At 38.7% G+C, this 22,553-nt stretch overlaps 1 protein-coding gene across 1 annotated transcript in view; it reads right to left on the bottom strand.

Moving 5' to 3' along the window:
• Nucleotides 1–22,553, bottom strand: part of tnn (tenascin N) — a 40,001-nt gene that overhangs the window by 13,346 nt on the left and 4,102 nt on the right. The window contains exons 2-8 of the mRNA XM_005476289.3: nucleotides 18,492–18,689; nucleotides 18,210–18,401; nucleotides 17,437–18,090; nucleotides 12,401–12,534; nucleotides 12,159–12,288; nucleotides 9,578–9,760; nucleotides 7,900–7,989 (exon numbers count right to left, since the gene is read on the bottom strand). Of these exons, the coding sequence (XP_005476346.1) occupies nucleotides 7,900–7,989; nucleotides 9,578–9,760; nucleotides 12,159–12,288; nucleotides 12,401–12,534; nucleotides 17,437–18,090; nucleotides 18,210–18,401; nucleotides 18,492–18,687 (1,579 nt within the window). The 5' untranslated portion in view covers nucleotides 18,688–18,689. The remainder of the gene's footprint in view (nucleotides 1–7,899; nucleotides 7,990–9,577; nucleotides 9,761–12,158; nucleotides 12,289–12,400; nucleotides 12,535–17,436; nucleotides 18,091–18,209; nucleotides 18,402–18,491; nucleotides 18,690–22,553) is intronic.

Here is a 22,553-nt window from a genome sequence, read left to right as displayed (position 1 = left end):
TTCTCTCTGTGAGGAATACTGTATATCTAAGAGTTTGGCAGTAGAGGATGTTTGAGTGCAAGCCGGGATATAAAGTGACAGACTTTCAGAAATATAAGATGGTCCAGATGGTCCAAGGCCATTTAAGTAAGAGTATTTTTTAAAGCAGTTCTGCAAGATCCTGGAAGCTAATGTAGCTCTGCTAAAACTGGAGCGATGTGCTCTCTGTTATTCTCTCGTTTTACTTAATAACCTTGCAGCAGTATTGGATAAGCTGCAGTCTACTGATAATCTTTTTAGGAAGTCCAACAAAATGAGAATTGCAGTAATCCAGTCTACTAAAAATGAAAATATTTTTCAGAGTCGTGGCGAGCCAAGAAGAGTCATATTTTGGTGATATTCCTAAGATGAAGGAAAGCTGCCTTGGTAAAGTTAATGCAGGGTTTAAAGCTCAAATAAGTAAAACAATGCCATTACTTTTTACTTGAAATTTTACTGTGTCACCTATTGTTGCTCGCTAATAAATAAACAACTTGGTTTTAGGGTCAATTAAAAGATTTTCCATTTTGTCTTTGTTAGGTTAAAAAAGAAAAAAAAACTGCTGTCATCCATTTATTAATGCCAGGTGCTAGAGAGAGAAACATATAACTGTAGACTATGGCAATCAATATTATACTGTGAAATAAAGTTGCATAATGAAAAAATAAGCACATATAATAAGAAAAGTGAAATACCTGAACAACATCAACCAGGACCTATTGGCAAACTTTGCAAGATTAAACAACATAACCCTGAAGTAGCTACTTAAACGAATGAAGCGCCGTCAGTTCTGTAGCTCAAACAAATTGTTCATAAATAAATGACCTGGTTTTTCTGTCAGTGCCTTTTATAATAGCCAGAATGATGAATGAACTATCTGGCAATGTTTGAGAAAAATAAAGGCTGTGGTCGCCTTTGTTTGCATGCTACTTCAACCTTTCTTAGTTATTGGTAATTATGCATATTATGGTTTTATATTTTGACAAATATTTTATATTTTTATTAAGGTTTATATGTTGTGTTGTACTTTATGTGTATAAATACTGGATGTTGACAGATTTTTCAAAAATGAAAGCATCACAAATGAATAAGATATAGTCACAGTAACTCCACTGATGAGGTGACGAGGGCTGTTGCTAATAGTCAAACAAACATCAGTTGATGAGAAACATCCAAAGTTTTGAGTCCTCTGTGGTTAATAGACAGTACAGTACTTAACACTTGTTAAACCGAACATTCAAATTGAAGGGTTATACAGAGAGGACTTCAAGAAGTTGACATCTAACTTCTGCAGACACTGTTATTCTTTTTTCTTAGAAACATGTAAGTAGTCTATAATCACCCACTTAGCCACCAGTTGCTCATGGATTTGATAGACAGTCTTCTTGCCCATTAGTTCACTTTAGCTGATTTAACAGCGCATTGAGGCCCTGCATTTTTCTAGACATTACCTGAAGCAAGGACACTTTGATGCTGTCAGATCAGACATTAGTGTTCTTTATGTTCTTGAAGTAATCATAACTGTTCTGAATGTCCAACGTTAAAGGTAGGGTGAAAAGCCAGTCGTGATAATATTAAAAAACAACAACTTGCTTTATGAAAATAAAAGTCAGGATTTTTGGACAGTCTTTCCTGGAAGACCGACAATGTTGTGCTTTTATTGATGTGTGCACAGAAAGTGAAAAAAGAGTAGGGGAGACAATAAAATAGAATAATAAAAACAATAAAAACTGAAGACAGCTTGAGAGACATTCAAATTGCTGACTTTCAACACAGCTGGCAAAATTGAGGTGAAGTTCAAATTGTTGGTTTTGGAAACAAAACCAGCGAATTGTGACACAGGAAATGTGTTCGGCCAGGCATTTTCTGACCATTTCACAAGCGCTTCTAAAAGGTTTCACCGACCCCTCAAGAACAGCCCGTTCAAATATTCTGCAACAGTTTTTGTCAAGAATAGAGCACTTTGAAGAAATCTCACTGATGGCTGTCTCGCTTTTTTAGTCAGCAGGTCAGGCTGTAACATGGCACATTCGTGATACACATTTTTATCCAACAGAAATGTACATAAGCCTCTTACTGTTTTATTAATGGATGCCGAAGATAAAAAAAATGAACAAAAGGAGAATTTGTAACATCAAAGCAACCTAGGTTACTGATCTGTTCACTGCACTGCAAAGCACGAGCTGCAGAGGGAAGACAAGCAGACCAGAACACTAAGCTTCTGTTTCGGTGGCCTCGAGGAAATATGAAGGATGCACGCAAGACTCTGGTGAAGCTGTGAGTGTTGTCTGGATGGGCTTTGGGGTCGGTCGAGGTACTCATCATGAAAGTGTAGAGGGAGAGCAACAAAGAAAGTAAGACTGAAAATAAAGTCACAGAGGCATAGTAGGGGAGACACAAAGGAAGTGAAGGGAAATGTAAAAGTAATCATCATTTAGGATTATTCCTCTGTGGCAGCAGCTGAGTCGAGGTCGTTCTTGTGTCAGTGTGCAGTGTGCATCGTGAAAACTGATTGATGATGCATCCAAGAGAAGAAAGGAAGTGTGCAACTGTCTAACTCTATATCCCCTCTTTGTCTCTCCTCTCCTCTCCCTCTGTCACTTCCCTGTCCTTGTGGCTGCACTGCCTGACAGCCTGTCATGAGCTAAACCACAGAAAGAATTTATAATAGCTCCTTTTTATTAGAGCTGCGTGTTTCCTCCAAGGCCTGGAAATGAGAGGTCATTCAGTTTTCTAAGTACCTTAACTGAACAACACTAAACAAGCTTAGTGTTGAACATTTAAGAACATTTTGCAATTAATGACTAATAATTTCAGTTCTGCACCAGAACTGCATGACCTAAAAACAGAAAGTGGCAGTATGTACCACCAGGCAGATGTCAATGTATTCTGGAAATTGGCAGTAACTGTGAGGTGTGAGGCAACAACATATGATGCATGTGGCACAACATATAAAGCCTGTTAGTGCAAAAATGTTTTTCTTTTTGAACTGATCTAAAACACTTGAAAGAGCTTATCAGTTTTAATGTCTTCATTCTTTTCATCATTCATTATTAAATTATTTGTTTTGTGACCTGAATAAAGCTTCTTTAGGACATAGCAGTAGCATTTAGGGTAAGCAAGGTCGGCAGTGCTTTTCCAATAAAATCAGAAAATCAATATAAAAAATGAACTTAGTCTCTCTCCTTTCATCTTAAATAGCATTTTGCCATAAAGTTTCTCTTATTGCCTTTAAATGACTGCCATCTTGTGTCCACAGTTGGCTATTGTCTCTGGAACCAGGATTAACTCCCTTTGCCTCTGATTCCAATGAAATCTATCGGCCAGCAGAGTTTTCTGGCTGCTTCCACATGCACATTGTGGATAAACCTCTGGGTTTTGACTGGAAATTGATTGGATACCAGTGTGCTAGACAATCTGCCCTGGCTCTACTTTCAGATGAGTTATCATGTACATTTTATTAGATTGCACTGTGAAAGAAGTTTTTAATATCTTCTTCAGGACTTTGAATAAGAAATTATGATGGAGAGGGGAACTCAAGTCACCTCTAATTTAATTAAAAAAAAAAAGCCTTTTAATTAAATTAATTAAATTAATTAAATCAGAGAAATACCTTGGTTGAACAAATGTACATACTGTGCTTTGTAATATATATCTTATTCTCACAGGAGAGTCACCTGTGAGAATCTCCTTTGTACATTAATTCAACCAGAGAAATACTTTGGTTAATTAAATGTACGAAAAGTATTTTAGAATAGATATCTGATTCTCACAGGAGAGTGACTACATGATTTAACTGAATGTGATGCACGGCTGTAGAATAAACAGAATATAGTATTTAAAATTAATAGAACATTAATAGAAATTTGACAGCAGAAATACCAATACTATACAGGAGTGAATGAAAATTGTTGCAGAATAAGTCATTTTTGCATACAATTTTATGTACAGTTTGCCAGTAATGCACAGTTTATGTGTAGTGAGGTGTTTTTATAGTGCTTTATTGCTCCTATTATTACTACAATTCTAATCAATTCCTGCAGAATTCATCATGGTGAGCTAATGCTAAATATTCTGATGATAACTATAAAAGTCAGACCTTTTCACAATTCTTCAGCCAGGAGTGAGTGCAGAAAGGATGCAGATGTCTATGCCTATTTAAGTACAGCATATAAAAAAGAACAAATGAAAATACAGAACCATACACTGGTATGCTGATTAAATGTGTTCATTATCTCTATTCTCTTGTGTTAAAGTCACTGCCCACCACTGGAATTTTTTTTCTTTTTTCTAATGTTCTTTATTCCCCTCTGAACAAATAAGTCCAGTCCCCCAGTGGTCTGACATTTTCTATAAGTTATTTGATAGGTTTTCTTACGTGCTCCAAGCCTGCATTTGCTCTGTATGATGGATCCAGTTACTCTAGACGTTCTACCCCACTAGCTGTGCAGCGTCAGTGACTACATGGCTACACAACACAAGCTACGACTACAGCCATTTGGAGGACAGCTTATCCATTATGGGTGACATGTTCAGCAGACACTGACCACAAGGCACTCAGTAGTAGGCTGTCTTTCATCATTTGGAGCCCTACAGCTTCACAGCCTCACCATACAGTTAAAGCCATACAGTATGGCTACATATGGAGCCAATAGAGCTCATATGTCAGGCTTGATATATGCCCTTGTTGAGTCTATTAGCCATGTTTGCCCAACAACTTGTATGTGCTCTAAGTAGCTCGGTCTTAATGACAGAACTGACTTATCCACATACGTATATTTTGTCCTTACATATAATATGAATTGTGTGAAACTCCCTTTTTTTACGTTATGAATTATCCTTTCATAATTTATTCACTCCACGTGGCAGCCGTAAGTAAGTTTTAACAAATACACAAAGAGAACATTTTTTGTTTCTTCTGAATGACGTGTTAAAGGTAAACACCATTGTAAGTGTAAAATAATCCAAATATGTGCCAATAAGAAAATACAGTGCACTGTTAACATGGACATAATTCAGGTAAAAGTTACAAATATGTGCAAAAACAAGTTGTGATCTTAGATCAGCCCTCAGATTATACACAACAGCCTAACTTCTGGCTCTGACCACTCATGGAAGCATGATTGTTAAACATGGAATAAAAGCAATCGATCAGTGTTATCTTATTTGGCAGAAATAGAGCATTTTCTGTCTTATAAGGGACAATTCTTGTAGCAAAATTATATAGTAGGTTTGAGAAAATTGGCCCAAATTCCAAAACACAATGGCTAAAAGATCCTGATTTTTCTTTTGTTCAGGTTTACACAATTTTGGAAGATACCTGTGCAATGCATAAAAAACTAAAATTAATTTAAAAAAATAATTAATTAATTAAAATTATTATGAATATTAGAAAATGTAAAAAAAAAAAAACACACTTTTGAGCATAACAGGCTCAAACACCAATGCTACTAATGCAATAACCTACCCCAAGATTTAGAAGATACCTACAAACAACATTATCTTGTTCTCACACTTAATAGGCGCCTAGAGCTGTTCAACTGCTCCAATTGAATCAACACACAAAGAGTAGTTCTACACAAAATCTGTCATTCCCAGTTTGACCTTTCGGGAATTTGTTTTGAATCCTTATTACTTTTATAAAATGTCTCTTCTCACATTTTCATTTGACATTTTCCCAACTCTTTGTATTTTGTCTAACGCAAAGAGCTGGCTCAAAAACCTCTGATGGACACATTTGAGTGGAAAATTCAACCCATCTTCTAACGTCAAGCCATCTGCTTTTTGTTATAAAGGCCTTGCTGGTGACTTTATTGAATCTGAATCAGCAGTAGCAGCTGTGGTATGATGTGTTTATATGCCTCTTAAGCTTTGGACAGGCTATAGTAAGGATGACAAGTCTGGTCCTAGCAGAGACGCCTTTTTTCAGTTTCTCTTTACGTGTGCTGTCTTTGGTGGCAATAAAATGAAAACATTAAGCCAAAACTTGTGCATATTCTGCAACATAAACATAAATCCAACATAAAAGTCACACCGGAAGTGCACAACGAGGCCCAGCTATAAATATTCACTGTCATTCTTTTATTTGCTCTGTAATACCTTGTTATCAATAGTGCAGAAGGTAAACAACTATAAAAGGAGCCACAGCAAAATAAATTTAGCAGGATGCCAATTGTTATGCGTGACAGACACTGCGAAAGAGACGATGAGAAGGCACATAGGACAGATGGCAACAGTGTGGAAACCTTTCAACTGTGGCGCTTACACAGTATGTAAGACGGCAGCTGTAGTCTTAGAAGTACCTAACCAATAATGCATTACATAATGTCCCATAAATTGTTTCTTTATGACCCATTGTTTTTATATCCTGTCCTATTCCTGTTCTTAACTCCCCTATAAATATCTTGATTTATCACTCGTCTCTGGGTTTTTTTTTAGCTCTAATGGCAACACTTAGTGTCTTTTTCTTCTTTATTACAGCTTCCTCTCTGTTTGTGTATTTTCAATATTCCCCCCTCATGTTCCTTTTATCTCCTCCCATGTATAACCCCGCTGCCCAAAGGCAACAGCATATTCGGCGAGATAATAGGTGACTGTGCTCTCTGTTGCGCCATGCCAGTCATCGAGAAACTAGCACATCCTCTCTGCCAGACAGAGCTGAGGAGTATCCTCTTCAATCACCTCTAAGCCTTTTCGTGCTACACCTAAAATGAAGGATTGTAGCTGCTGGAGTGGAGACAAGCCACTGTCTGTCTGGTGTAGATTAGCCCATTCGCACACACACACACACACACACACTTATGCAGTTGCTACAAAAGTAAGTGGCATACACACAGAAAAAAAGATTAGTGAAGACATGAGTTCTTGAGTACCTGACTGTCTTCAAAAGATGAGAGGTGAGTCTTGAAAATACCTTGCTAAGGCTGATGACTAAAAACCATTAAATTGGTTGCCTCAGCGTCTAAAAAAACCAAAAATAACAACCCACCCAAAATGAACAGACTTCGATCTGAAGAAAGCTTTAGAAGTGAGTAATCTCTAAAGAGAGGAGGAAAGATGGGAAGGTGAATGAGAGACAGAAAAGAAGATAATGGGAGAAACTGAAAACCTGTTGTGCCACTGTGGAGCATTTGGCGTTCTCTTAAATTATAACTTTGTAGCAATTTAATGTCAAGAATGGCTGTGAAAGTAAAGAGTAAAAATGTATTCCTCATCACGTACTAAAACCAGTCCAACTCACGCTAAGACCAAAATGCTAATATCCAACATTACCAGATGGACTCTGTAAATCATGGACCTTCTCACCCTGACTGTCAGGGAGCATCTCATAGTCATTACAGAATTCATATCATGTTTCCCCTCTGTGACCATGCTCACCACAAAGATTGCTCAGATTATTAGGTTGTGAATTCCAGCCCTCCATCAATAACCCACAATCTTGCCTCTTGCTGGCTGTATTCATTGTAATGTTATCATTGGCTCTGTAAGGATGGTAACAGCAGTTTGCATAATACTCCATAGCATATTTGTGTCTGACAGATTATGTGTTTTTCCTCTTAGCATCTGACCACAGGTGAATTATAGGTGACACAACAAGAGCTAAGAGCACTCATTGGTGGTACACCCAATTCAAAACTAAGTGGAATATGGTTATCCTCGCTGTTTCTCTGATGTTTTTCTGTTCCAAGAGTGGCTGATCTATTATATGAAGTGTCATCCACAGTCAGACTTCTCCGGTGGTCGCAGAAATGCAGTCTCAATGCAATTAATGTCAGGCAGCAGTCAATTTTGAGAAAATTGGGCCCACTTTATACTAACTGATAATAAGGCACAGCAGTATTAGATTCAACAACTCGTGAATGCTGATGTGTTGACACTGACCTGTGGCACCGGTGACAGAAGAAGCTTTGCCCCCATTGTTTCCCTTAATGGCCTGAACTGAGATGACATACTCTGTTCCTGGATACAAACCTGTGGAAAGAGACATTTAGGCTTAAAAGAAGCAAATGTCCATCAGTCTCTGATATAATGCTCCAAAACAAGGGATTTACAAACTTTGAGGAAAATCTTGAGTAAAATAGAAATTACTTTTCTGATTTTTCTCAATCAAATTCTCGTCTTGTCTTTGTTAACTATGGAAGAACTCACAAGATTAAATTAATGGGATCCCTTTTCTATTAGACTACATGAAAGTTATATTATACCCACTTTCCTGGTAAAAGAAAATTCACTCTCTATCAGTGCTAAAGTTTTACATATCAGAAAATTATATTAAAAGACATTCTGCTCCTTACTGGGTCATATACAACTCCAAATGAACTAGACAACATGAGACATAAACCCATGTAATTATTTATTTACTTGTCATTATTTATTTTAACAAAAATTTAAGCCAAAACACAGAAGTAGTGTATTCAATTTATACAATGCCAAGTAGGGGAAACGTTCAGCCTGAGAAGGTCATTTCCAATTAAATTCAAGTGCATCATGTGAAAAAGATGATTCAGCAGAAAACATTGAAGAGAGCTGCCAATCTTCTCATGAGTGGACATCCAGCAAATTCCCCCCCAAGGCCAGACCGTACAATGCAACAAACCCAAGAGCTGCCTCTCAGACAAACGGGCCTCAGTTAACATGTTAAATTTGAAGTTCATGACAGTACAATTAGAAAAAGACTGAACAAGCATGGCTTGTTTTGGAGGCTTGGCAGAAGAAAAACTCTTCTTTCTACAAAAACATGGCAGCTCATGTTTGCAAAGTTACATCTGAACAAACCACAAGACCTCTGGAGCGATCAGGCGATGTCGAGATGTTTTTACATGATGCATAAGAGCCATGTTTGGTGAAAACCAGTCATAGCATGGATTGATGATTTGGACTTGTTTTTGAATCATTGGATCTGGGCACCTTGAAGCCACTGATTGGACCAGGAACTCCTCTGTATACCACAGAAATCCAGAAATGTGAGGGCGTGTGTTCAACAGTTAAAGCTTGGCTGAAATGGTCAGACTGAACTTAGTTTTTCTGCACTTTGGCTGAGTTTTTGTGAATTAAATAATGACGTTTAATATGTCATGTCATGCTGTTCATCTCAGTATGTATACCTAATTTTAAGATCTGGTAATAAATAAATAATTGTTTATTGTTTTGTGATATGTAAAACATTTGAACTGACAGAGAGTATACCTTCTTTTTACCATTGCTGTATAGTGTGTGTTTATGAGATGATGTCATGTTCCACGTTTTTATATTCTGACATTATTAATATTTTTATTATGCTTTATTTGAACTGAATATTTAAAGTCACTGTGTCTGTATATGTAAGTTTTTGTAGCACTTTTGCAATATAAATTGCAAAGTGAAACCAGAAGATTCTTTGAAATCAAATTGGATGACTATTTCAAGATTTATGTCCAAAAGTGTCCAATTCAAGATTCAAGAAACAAGGTTACAGGACTATTTACTTCTTATTGATTAGCTTAGAACCCTTAGCTTACTGTAATAGCACAACAGTTCGAGAAATACTTTTGTACATTGTTCACAAACTTGTAAGACTCACCCACAATAGTGTGTTTGGTGCGCGCCTCTTGGCTCCTCTGTACCTTCAGCTCCTCCTCCTGCCCTTCTGGGTCAGTGTGTGTAAGCCTGAAGTAATCCATCTCAGCTTGAGGGTTCTGCCAGTCCACCTCAATAGAGACCTCTGTCTGGCCAAGAACTCGGATACCATCAATAGTTGAGACATCTGGGAAGGGTGATACAAGGTTGGGTGGAACTGAGTGTACAGACATGAAGCTCAAACTTAGAAGTCTGCCTTAAAGCTTTTGCAAACAGAAGCATCTGCCTTGCTCTGCTTCCACATGTCCCCGAGCTAGACAATGATCTCCCAGCACACTGAAATGTGACATTTCTAGGAAAGAGAGCCAAGCAAGAATTTCGCCGCTGGCCATCTGCAAGATATTATAACCAAATAATAAACAAATATTTGTATTTGGCTCGAAACAAACAAATATTAAAATCACTCATGAGTGCATTTCTTTTCTTTTTTTTGACATCGCCAGCGTCATCACAGAAAAGTGCATATAAAGGTTTATTGATGTTTTTTAAAGTAACCTTTGTGTACTCTGTGCTTTCCCACATTTAAAGTCACAGTAGTCACACAATAAAGTCAGGATAAACTGGTTTAAAATATCACCCAGCAGGACACACAAATTAAACACAGTCATGCAGGGTCAAATTGTCGAGAACGATCCTGAGCAGTTCTGCAGACTAACACTTTACAGCTATTTGTAAAGTTGTGACATCTACTACACTTCAAGAATCAAACATCATAGTTATGCTTTAGTGCCCGCTACACTTTACACAGTGTACATTTTGACTTACTTTTATTTTTAAACTTTACATGTCACATGAGCATTTTCACTTCTGCCTGTATGTAATTAAGTAACAGTAACAGCTCAAAGCAGCCGCCATGTCAAAACACTTCAACCTCAATGATCAGATGACTTCCCCATGTTCCCCAGGATGGGGAATCAGCTGCAACAGATTTGGAGGTGATGGGAACGAGATGACAGAAAAGGAGGCACACTAACCACAAACAACAAAACAAAACCAAAAAAACCAAACCAAAACAAAACAAATCAGAATAAGGGGGAAAAAAACACTAAAAAGAGGATCGATCAAAGTTAAGGACATGCAATCCTGGTATCCTGGTATGAGTAGTGAAAAGAAGGGAATAGAGAAGCTATCAGTACATCATGAATGGTTCCTCACAGTCTATAGCAGCATAAAAGAGGGATGAAGATTGAAGTCTGATGTGAAAAGTAGAGAGAGTGTCTGTATCGTGAACCCAAACTGGGAGTTGGTTCCACAGAAGATGGGCCTGATAGCTGCAGTCTCTGCCTCCCATTCTACTTTTAGATAATCGAATAACTGCAAATGAGCCCGCAGTCTTAGAGAGATATGCTCTGTTGGAATGAAACGATACTATGAGGTCTTTAAGATATGACGGAGCCTGATCTTTCAGAACTTTGTATGCCACTGCATCATCCCATCTCTCAGAATATTCTGAATAATTCAGACATTAATTAGAGATACGCTTCTGCAATTTCATGAGGAAAAAGTGAGTTCCATCAAACAAAGCAAGCGTTACCAAATGAAAAGCTTCTTTTCATGCCAGCTGTTGTGCTTCCCTAAAGAAAACTCAAAAACATCCATTCAAACTCTCTTTTGAAGTAGATCATTGTTTGAAGTTAAAATAAAAAGTATGTACCAGTCTGCCTCACACAACAATAAGCCAGATGATGGCGTGGTTTCTTATGCCCATATGTGAAAGCTATGCTCTGTGAGGTTTTCCATGGTAAACCAATCTAACCACACTCCCACTTTCTGCACGTCTCGCTCACTCCCATCAATCCTGTCAAGTAATCTCTTTCTCTACACATCTGTGTCCCGCCACATCTGTGAGCAAGTCCATGGAGCCATTTCCTTGTAATTACCTTGAGATTTAAAGGCTAACCAGCCAGTCTTTAATGAAACACTTAGTAATTAAAGTCTTCAGTCTGTTCATTGCTTTTTTACCATAGAATTTCTGTGAAAGACAAAGATGAATACAGGAACAATTGTGCTCATTCTACAAAAGTAACAGAGAAAGTGAGGTAGGTTATCAATCCATGCCAGCTCCATATTTTCATTCCTGGACTCTACCAGAATAGCTGGAGTCAACGTTCAATTTCTTTCAAGGAAGAAATAAGGAAAATCATCCTTTCCAAACACATTTTCACGTTTCAGAACTTGATATTATTAATACTGTTAAAAAAAATTTAGAGTTGAATTTTTGGCAGCATTTATGGTGTTTTAATGCCAAATCACACACACAATTACATTTGACTTCAAATGCAACTATTTTGTCCTGAGAAAATCTAACTTAATCCCTAAGACCTGCAGGCCACACCTGCCCTCAAAGCCACAGTAGTCTTTAATAGGTAACATCTGCCCTCACTTTAAACCACCAGCTCATTTAAAGGAAACATGCTGCACACTGCCCAGTTCTGCTACAGCACTAATGTCTGTTAGTCTGAAAAATACTCATTTTAAAGCTCCGTATTTGTTTTTCTGTCCTGATCAGAGCCGTCTGTGCTCACCTGTGGTGGCTTCAATCTCGTCAGCTTCACTTTGGATCTCCTTAATGACTGCATGTACTTGGACAATGTAGGTAACCCCAGGAGTCAGTCCTGTGATGAGGTAGGAGTTCTCTGTGTTGGCGACCGAAATCTAATATGCAGTTGACAAGATAAGTTTGTAAGATGATATAGGTAATATACTTTTTTTTTTTTTTGCTACAACCTGTATTTGACACAGAAATGATCAAAGTAGAAAAACCTACCTGCTCCTGCGCACCCTCGTCATTTTTCGGATAATATGTCAACACATAATACTCGGCCCCTTGAACGGACTCCCACTCAACCAGGAGAGAGACGTCAGTCACTTGGACCACCTCCAGACCCTGAGGTGCCAAGACTGAGAGAACAAAGAGATATACACAGAAGTCAGGAATTAACAGAATTTAACTGTTATTTTTATCAGCCATGGTCACAGTTCCACTATCATGTCCACAAGTTCTTGCTCTGATTTTGTTATTCAGGCTTGCATTTCTAATTTTCTTATTTGCTCGCTTCCCTGTCTTCTCTTCCTCTGCCTTGTCTATTTGTAACTGTTGTTGTCCTCCTAAGGCCTCCACTATGAAGCAGGATTTCATCTTATCCATATAACTTCAGGGTTAACCTTGGGTTAACTGGTGTTAAATCACTGCCTGTCCTGTAAAAGATCCCCCAGACCTCAGTGCTCGGATAGTGGCAGGGTTTAAAGTTTTTTTCTTTTGGTCATTTCCAGTCTCATCAACCAAAGCGCACACACATTCATACGACACGTTTAATATTAAATCACTAAACACTTCTTTTCCTCTCGCACACTCTCACCTTGCTGCATTGTCTACAGCACCTGTGCTGCTTTAAGCCTCTTCATATTGTTCCCATAATATGGTTTTGCTCTGCTGCTGTACACTTAGCTATATTTTTGATTTGACAGATGCTGCCAACACGACAACGTTCATATGAATTTGCTCACTAGATTGATAAACTCCTGGTTGATAAACAGCTTGATAGCTTGACTGCTAGGGTCAGGATAATCGACCCCAGCCTACAAGGGTCTCACCACCTGACTGTTAGGATAAGTGAATACAGATAATGAAAGCATAACCTGGATACACTGTTAGAAAAAACATCTTAAAAAAACAGTAATATTCCGGCAGCTGGGGCTTAACTTTCTCATAAAAATACGGTTATTTTCAGTAATGACAATACAGTTTGTTGCCCTAATTTTACATGGGATTTTGCCTTTTTCAACTGCTTTTAAACATTAAATTAGGAACATTTTAATGTGATTAAACAATGAAATTACCTATAAACAAGGTCAATGAATGCGGCAATATGAATCATAATACTTAAATGTACAGAAATATACAGTTCACAGTTGGTTTAAATGATAATGGATTGCAGCCACAGCTGCCCTGGGACAGACTGACAGAGGCGAGGCCGCCATATCGCACCATCGGCCCTTCTGGCCATCACCAGTAGGCGGTAGGTGAAGTGTCTTGACCAAGGACACAACGACCGAGAGTGTCCGAGCCGGGGCTCGAACCGGCAACCTTCTGATTATGAGGCGAACTGCCAACTCTTGAGCCACGACCGCCCTAAATAGCAATAATAGTAATAATTATTTGATGTTAAAAAAGTTTAAAAGAATCATTTCATATATTCTTCCATAGCATTACATTTGAACTTAACAGTTCAACCTTTCAAATAACGGACACATATTTGTGAAATCATGATACATTTGTGAATGTATTTTAACAATCTAAATATGCATATGTACAGACAAATACATTTAAAAAACAAGAAAATTATGTTTTATTACATTACAGTGATTTTACATTAATCTCCATTTGAAATGTGAAATCACAGTCTATTTATGTAAATTTAATGATATTCTAGAAGAACAGAACAAAATTGTAAAATACCTCTGAATTCAGTATCTCAGTCCCCACAAACACCTTCACTGCACTGCATAACACCTACACTTATTCAATCTACTAAAAGGCTTAAATCTTTTTTTCTTCTCAGTTGTATCGTCAAAGAACCAACAAGTCATGAACCAGGCAAAATAGGTGTTTTGTTTCGTTTTTTTTACTCTAACTGGAAAGAAATACTCCTTTAAAGACAAAAGTGCTTCTCTGGGCACTCTGGAAAAACATGATGGGGGAGTTAAGAGTAAAAACAAACCAAAGCCGCAGCCAAAACACAGAAGACGACATGTCAGCAGTGTTGGGGAGTGAGGCTTTTTAAAAGCAAGGTGAGCTTTTGTGGGTATGATAGAGGGAAATAAAATGGTAGACTGTATAGATTTCTTTTTAAAATGAAAAAGAAAAAGCAAAACATGGCGTGCAAGTAAAAAGCTTATTACAAGGGAAAATGAGAAATGTGAAATGAGTGGTTATGGGGTCCACTATAGCTTTGGCAAGCACGGAATTCACATAAGATTTAGATGCTGTTCCACAAGGTAAAGTCAGGAAGCTTGATGTTTTTCTTCAAATGCAGCAGTCTTTTTCCATCAAGGAACAGTTAAAATCCTCCTGTTGCTAATCCAGGCACGACTATCAACCATCTTTGCCCTTAAATATTATTTCAGAACAGCTGGAGTGAATACATTTGCATAATAAGATTGGAAAAGCAGAAAATAATGGTGATTTGTGCCTTCTCGGCTTGAAAATCAGCAAAATGCTATCAGAGGAAGAAAATTTTACTGAAACAACATGTCTGGACTTCTTTAAGAAATGTGATTTATTATGTGCTATCATCTTTCCCGTCTGTAGCTTGATATTTTAGAGGAAATCCTGATCCAGCTCATTAAAAGAGAACTGGTAAGGAAAAAAATGGCTGAATATGGTTTAAAGTCAACTTTTCTAAATGTGCTTTATAATAAAAGGAAACATTTTAGAGGCAGCGAAAAAATAAAGGATAATAAGCTAAATACAGACCATCTGCATTATGTTGAGATAGCTTTAATAATCTCACCTGTATTATATTCACATTACCTCATTAGATTTGGTTGCATTTTTACTAAATCCTCTGGATTGACATGAATTGAGGCTAAAAAAAACTATTCCGACTGTGCAAGTGCTGCTGATTTCTAAGCCATGAGGCTTCTGCCTTTGATGGTTAAGAACACAAAAGAACATTAAAGCGTGCCTCACTGGAAAGGACAGAAACTGTATCTAAACCCATACTTCGAGAGTATTGTTCCCATCAGCGCCCAAAAAACAGATTGGCGTCCATCAGCCAGGTGTTGAAATGGCAAGTAGCCACATAAAACAAAGAAAGCACCGACTGTTTTGCTTTTGTGCTCTTCCTCTCAGTCTTCTTATTACCGCTAACACCTAAAATCAACACAGGGTATTTTTTTTCTTACCTCCCACTTTCCCTTCTTGCCTGACTTTTCCTCTGACACAGTGCCACTGTTGATGTTGGACTGCATTCAACAGCACCTAAACACGAAGCTACAGATCTGTTCTCTACCTCTGCGGCGCGAAACACAGCTTGAAGAAATGGAATCATCATCTACGGTTTGACATTTCTGACCTGCTACTGTGAAGTCTGAAACATTTACGGTTCACGGAGCTGCATTTGATGGATCCAGGTGACTTTTTTTTTTAAAAAGTGCTTTAAAACACATGCTTTCTGCTCTTGATTAAATACAGAGGAAAAACATGCCAAGACAACCATAGACAGATGTTAGTGTATAAATAGGATACTATTTTAAATGTAAGAGATCAATGCTATGAAAAAGAAAAAAAAAGTGCGTGCAGATCACTTGCAGCCAAATGTTCAATATCTCTGCAGAATTGACTGTCACAGTGTGAATTCAGTGCTCATGCCTGGCAGCTGCTGCTCACGTTTCTGCTTTCCTGGCCTTAAATTGCTGTAAAATGCAATTTTGTACTCTGCTCCTCGGGCAGCACAGTAACAGTGATTTGGCGAGCAGTGCATTTAGCAGGAAAGGTGATGATTCTTCTGCAGGGTAAAAGCCAGACGAAGCCCTGAAAGACTGATGGGTATTCTTATATTTCTGTGGTATTATCTGACCTGATGTTATAGGTTGTCTGGAGGCCAAAAATGCACTGGTCATCGGGTCAGCCCATTGAAAGCGCCCCGTCGGCTGCTATCTCTGAAATAACTGTCGGGAGATATGCTTTGAATTCCATAGTAGGTTTGGTCAGAAACCCTTCAGCATCACTGAGCTGACTAATAGTTAACTCTAGGGGTTTACTGGCTAACAGTGGCCTTTGAGGGAGCTCTTAAAGTTCAAGCACCATCAGGGACTCTGCTGCAGGTCATTACTGCATTTTAAAAAAGCTAAAGTACCAAAAAGTACAGAGCCAGTGGAGGAGGCTATAGGGGCTGTGAAGAAAGCTGTGAAGATAACAGCTGGGCTCCAATGACTACTTTAATTTTAGTAAAAATAGCTTCTTTCTTCTTCTTTTTTTTAACAGAGCAAGGTGCAGCTGTTGAGCAGGGATCTTATTTTTAAGCGGCTGATGGCAAGATGTAACAGCAAATACTAAAACAGGCTGGTTGAAAAGCTTTTTCTGCCCTGTAGCTGCACCTATATGAATATGACTTGATATTACTTGTAAGGTAATTGCCATTCAGTTGATGTATGACCCTGGACACTTGTACATGAATCACACAGATGGTAGCAGATAGATGATTAAAGCCCAAACTGCACTGCTTTGGCTCTTGCAAATCATTCAGTCTGGGCATGAAAAAGCTACTAAAATGATGCATATGGAAATTTATATGAAGGTGAACAGGTCATTAGGGCCAAGTGTTATATTTTTTAACGGTCCCTGAGCTGCTTCTAGCATCTGTGCTTCGTGACATAGCACTTAAAATTCTCAGGTTAATGTTAGTGTCGTAGAGGTGACTGTAGAAATGTGACTCTTCAGTCTCAAGTGAAAAATGCAAGCTTGGGTCACATAAAGTTAATATCCACACCTCAATGCTCACAAAGTTCACTTATTTTTTTAACTGTGATTTTTCTGCAAAACTCCCTCAACTATGTATTTTAGTTACTTTGATCTTTAGTAGGCCGGACCAGTGAAGCTATATGATAAATGTGTCAGATTACTGAAAAGGTTTTTATTAATTTTCGGCAAATGTCTTCCTATGTCCTTCTTCACATTTTCAAGCCGTCCACTGGGCCAGATTGGACTCGCTGCCAGGTCGATTCTGGCCACCGGGCCTTATCTTTGACGCCCCAGTGTTAAAGTTTGCAAAGCATCAATAGAAATTGTGTTAAGCTTACCTAACGAACAGTCCTCCCCGTAAAAGCCGTCATCACAGATGCACTTGCCGTTCACACACTGGCCATTATCCATGCAGTCATTGGGACACTTCTGGATGCTGCAATCCTCACCAGTGAAGTGTGGGAAGCACACACATTTCCCATCTACACACTGGCCCTTGTCATTGCAGTTGCCTGGACAGGTCAGTTCGCTGCAGTCTTCTCCGGTGTAGCCCTCATGGCACACGCACTGGCCATCCACGCATCGGCCCTTGTCATTGCAGTTGCCTGGACACGTCAGTTCGCTGCAGTCTTCTCCGGTGTAGCCCTCGTAGCACACGCACTGGCCATCCACGCATCGGCCATTGTCACTGCAGTTGCCTGGACATGTCAGCTCACTGCAGTCTTCTCCGGTGTAGCCCTCATAGCACACGCACTGGCCATCCACGCATCGGCCATTGTCATTGCAGTTGTCTGGACATGTCAGCTCACTGCAGTCTTCTCCGGTGTAGCCCTCATAGCACACGCACTGGCCATCCACGCATCGGCCATTGTCGTTGCACTCATCTGGGCAGGAGGATTCAGAACAGTCGGGGCCTTCCCATCCTATGTTACAGAGGCAGCTGCAGGTGTCGTGTTGGTAGGTACCATGGCCACTACAGCTTTTGTCCACGCCTTGATAAAGAGATACGCCAACACAGAGAGAGTGAAAAGAAGTGAGTGAAGAAGAAACGCTCAGTTCATCATGGAAAGTCTCCAGCAGCCTAGGTCTATCATGTCATGTAATGGCCTACCTGCAGCACCACAGCATCCCTGTGCACACTGGGTCTTAAGGTAGTTGACTTCTTCTTCGAGTCCATTGACTCTGTAAAGCAGAGACTTAAAGCTTTCCGACTCCTCGCAGTCACATCTGGGTGGCTGCAGCTTGATGTTGTGTCTGAAGATAATGTCATTGTTTCCAGTTTTTGTGGTCTCCATCTGCAGACCTGCAAAATGGATATCTTTGTTAAGTTCATGCTGCTACACCTATCTGTTGCTCTTCACTCTTAATCTCTCAGTTGTATCTTTCTTATGACCTGTTTCATCCTGTGTTGATATGTGTTGTAGGTTGCAGCTGGTGCTCCCTGGGATGTCAATTTTATAGATGTGGCTCAAGGTGACTTCCTGCTCTGCAGCTGAGGGGTCTGGCTGGGTGTCAGCAGAACTTGTGCGTGACCATGTGCAGAGTAGGGCCAGCAGGCACAGGGCCCTCCACAGGGGTCTAGCGGTCATTGCTAGTGGTAAGATAGGTGCACACACACACGCACACACACACACGACACACACAATTTTCATTGATTTGAGGCTGATAACCACACATTTCATGCATCCTTTAAAAATCATATTTAAAGAATCTTAATAATAGTATTAATAAAAAGAAAATTATTATTTGTGGTATTTGTGCAACTGAGGTCACTTATGTTTTATGTTTCAACATATAAAACAACTCTGACATGCAAAAATAAAATCAACATTCGGGAACTTGTTCACTTTCAGTCTGACAGTTTGTTGCTGGCAGGTTTGGTTAAGCTGTCATACTTTGTTACTCCACCTTCTTCGTTCATCTTGTGACACACAGTTACCCCAAAACCATTTTCCCTATACACAATCACTGGATAAGGACCAGCTGTAAAATTGTTACTAGATCTTCAGTTTCAAAACTCGCTCTGAATATATCTTTTTACCATTAGAATTTGTTGGTTTTGGCCCAGCAAGATTTGGAAAATGTCACGAAGTGTCTTAAAGAACTGACATGAATCAGTGGACTCTGTTAGCAGAGGCTGCGGGTGCACATAGTCTAACAATGACTGGATATGAACTCTACGTGTGTGTTCTATGGTCTGAAGGTCCCAGGAGTGTGAGGAAGCCCATGGAAACATGGCAGACCGTTTTCTTCATGTGTGTGGTGTACTCCCTTCTGAATTATACGTGTATAAAAAAAATCTTCTTATGAAAAGAGTACAAAGTGTGGTAGAACTTATTAGCTAAGCTTGGAAAAAAATACTAACTACCTCATAATCATCTTTCCTTTAACAATAGTGCTGCATCTTACATATCTTCAAGCATATAAATAACAAAACTCCAATGGTATCAGCTTCGTCTTGTTCATACAGTCACAGAAAGGGAATTGTAGTTTTACATATCAACACATAAAAAAATAAGCTCATTCTGAGTAGGTTTTAAAATCTGGTAAACAACACTGTGTTGTTGTTGTAGTTATTTATTTAGGCCAAAATGCATGAGCTATATGTGAAAAATTAAGTATACCTCACGATTCAACAGCTTATAGGTGGGCGGATTGTGTTCTGAGTTCAGATTGTTAATTCTAATGGAAGCAGAAAGTGTGAACTTAATTTTTTATATGCTGCTTCTGTATTTTGGCTTCATTTTTATTAAATAAATATTGAAACTGTGTAATATGTCATGTGTTATTGTTCACTTGTGTTTGTATTAATCTAATTTTAAGACCTGCTAAAGACCAGATTATTGTGTACTGACATGTAAAACCTCGTAATTGAAAGAGGATGTACTTTTTTGCCACGACTGCCATTGAAGCAGAAGAAAATGAATGGATGGATTAATGTGCTACAGTATGAGGTTATGGAGTTTCCAGCTGTTAAGTATCACACAATTTACTGTTGAACTTTCATTCATCCTTTCCACAGAAAACACACACACACACATTTTATACAGTGAAATGTAAGAAGTGAATAAAAAAAATTGATGTAGTTTTAATAAAAAAATATATTTAACAAAAAAGGTTAAAACAGCTGGACAGAACATTATTTTGCAACATAAGAGAAAAATCCAACTTAAACACCAAATCTCTTAAAACCAGTTTTTAAAGCAGAATTCGTGCATGTGTGGTTAGTCAAACTGCGTAGACAGAAATTATATCTCATACTGGGGGGCCTAGGAGTCTTGGGCCCTCCAGACAGTTGCCTGCTAGTCTGTGTTTGAAATCAAAGACAATAACATTTAACACCTCACAGCTCAGTGTGAGGTACATCAAATTTACTTCGAGGACTCTCACGTTGGCATGATCAAAAGCATATGGAGATGAAATATCCCATCTGTTTTTTAGTGCTGGACTATACATTTTGTTCAGACTGTATCTTTGGCAATAACTGTGTGTAACAAACCCCTGAAACTGTAGGCGTCTGTTGTTGCGCCTGACTGAACCTGTGTCTCGTGGCTGACAAAGGCCCAGATTTGTACCTTCAACAGTGTTTTATACAGAGCTGAGGACAGAAATACATAAGTTACATTAGATTCAGTGGGGCAGACTACTGTATATTTAATCACAAGAAACCTGAACCATTATGTCACCCTGTGTGTGTCCTAATGGTGCTCTCATTCCACAGTGTGGCAGTAGAAAGTGAATAGTCATCACTTTGGCAGAGATCTTAAACCATAAATTGTGCTCAGTCAGGCATTTCAAAGCTTCAGCGAATGCAGAAGCTTGTCCTCGGTGATGATGTCATTGTGTCTAATGACAGTGATGTCATGTGAACTTAAAACCTTGCAGCGGCTTCCCCGGGAAGCCAAATTACATGCTTTCAAAATAGAAATCCTGCTCAAGCTTCAATAGCCCTTTTGCCGGACTTTGGTTTGAATTGAACTTTCTGGTACAAAAGTTTAAAAGGTGGCTTGAAGGAACACATGAGCTAACTGGGCTGAGCTCATGTGGTCTATGGAAACACAAAACCTCTAATCAAGTGAAGAAGAAAGAAGAAGAAGAAGAAGAAACCCTGTCATGCTTGATAAATGGAAACTCTGTAGCATCAGACAATTGCATAGATGCTTAAAGTGGATACATTTCCTGTCATACACTACAATATTGAATGCAAATGGTCAACATGGATAAAGTTTTCATTACTGAGGTCAGCGTATGTGCAAATAATCCGTATGAACCCAAATTTCCTTACTATGGTCAGACATACAGCTCTGGTTGTGAGCACAGCAACCCCACCCTCTGCTTATGAGGGGCAGCCAATCAGGTTTGCTTAAAGGGGGAGGAGCTGAAACAGCAGCTTTCAGAGTGTATACATGGCTTCAGTCTCACAGGCCTATACTATTCATGTGAACTGAGTGGCTCCACTGGGTCCAATACAGGACCAAATATACTACTGCACAAATAAAACCAGCAAATATTTCTCAGGCTTTTCCGGCATGTCACGATATACAAAAATAACTATTACTCAGTTTTATTTCAGTGTTTTAGCTCAACTTTACTATAAACTCTAAGAGCTGAGCAAAAACAGCTCTCTTATTTTGAGATTTATTCCTGTTTGCTCGAAATGTGAAATTTTGAAGTGGAAAAAATGTATGACTTGGAAATCTATCAAAACATTTTCTCTTTGAGCATCAAAGACTAAAACAGCTGGAAAAGTTAAAAAATAATGTGCAGACAGAGAAACTAATACTTAAAATCCCATTAGACATTGAGAGAGAGCATTGACCAGAATATTAAGTTGTCAACAAGCAGAACTAAAAACCAATACCATGATGACACCATTATCAGATTAACATATAATCTAAGCAGGGATCCTAGGAAACTGAGAATATGACAATATCTGACATTTTGAGTTAAAGTTAGGTTACATGCAGTTATACATGACATATTTTCAAACTCTAAAGTGGAAAGCTTCTCTTCCTCGAGTCAACACATTTTATTTTGAGTTAAGTGCTGGAATATGAGTTCTAGCTCAAATGAATGCACACAACTCAAGTAGGTTTGTGATTCAGAGTTCCCAGTGCTTTTTTTAGGGAGGCAAATGCACGTGTAATTATCATGACCAGTTCAAACTCAATATATCCAGCTTGGTTATTTTAGCTGTGTATTTAACTACTGCTGGTCAAAGGCTTGAGGTCAGAGACCGGTGCCTGTGCAAACAATCCAAGCTATGACATCACAGACATGCTGTGTCTTTTACCCTATGCTGTGGTGAAAAACTAGACTTTAGAAGGTCTTTTGTCAATGGCCAAATCTTAGGATCGTAAAACTGAGATTAAGGGCTTAAGACAGGAAAATGGAAATAAAGTGAGGGGTATGGAGAGCGGAAAACAGGAACGAGAATCAGATGGATCAGTGGGTG

Source organism: Oreochromis niloticus, linkage group LG18, assembly GCF_001858045.2.
Source record: "Oreochromis niloticus isolate F11D_XX linkage group LG18, O_niloticus_UMD_NMBU, whole genome shotgun sequence".
Taxonomy (NCBI): Eukaryota; Metazoa; Chordata; class Actinopteri; order Cichliformes; family Cichlidae; genus Oreochromis; species Oreochromis niloticus.
The sequence above is the reverse complement of the archived record's forward strand: the minus strand, read 5'-3'. Positions and strand labels throughout refer to the sequence as shown.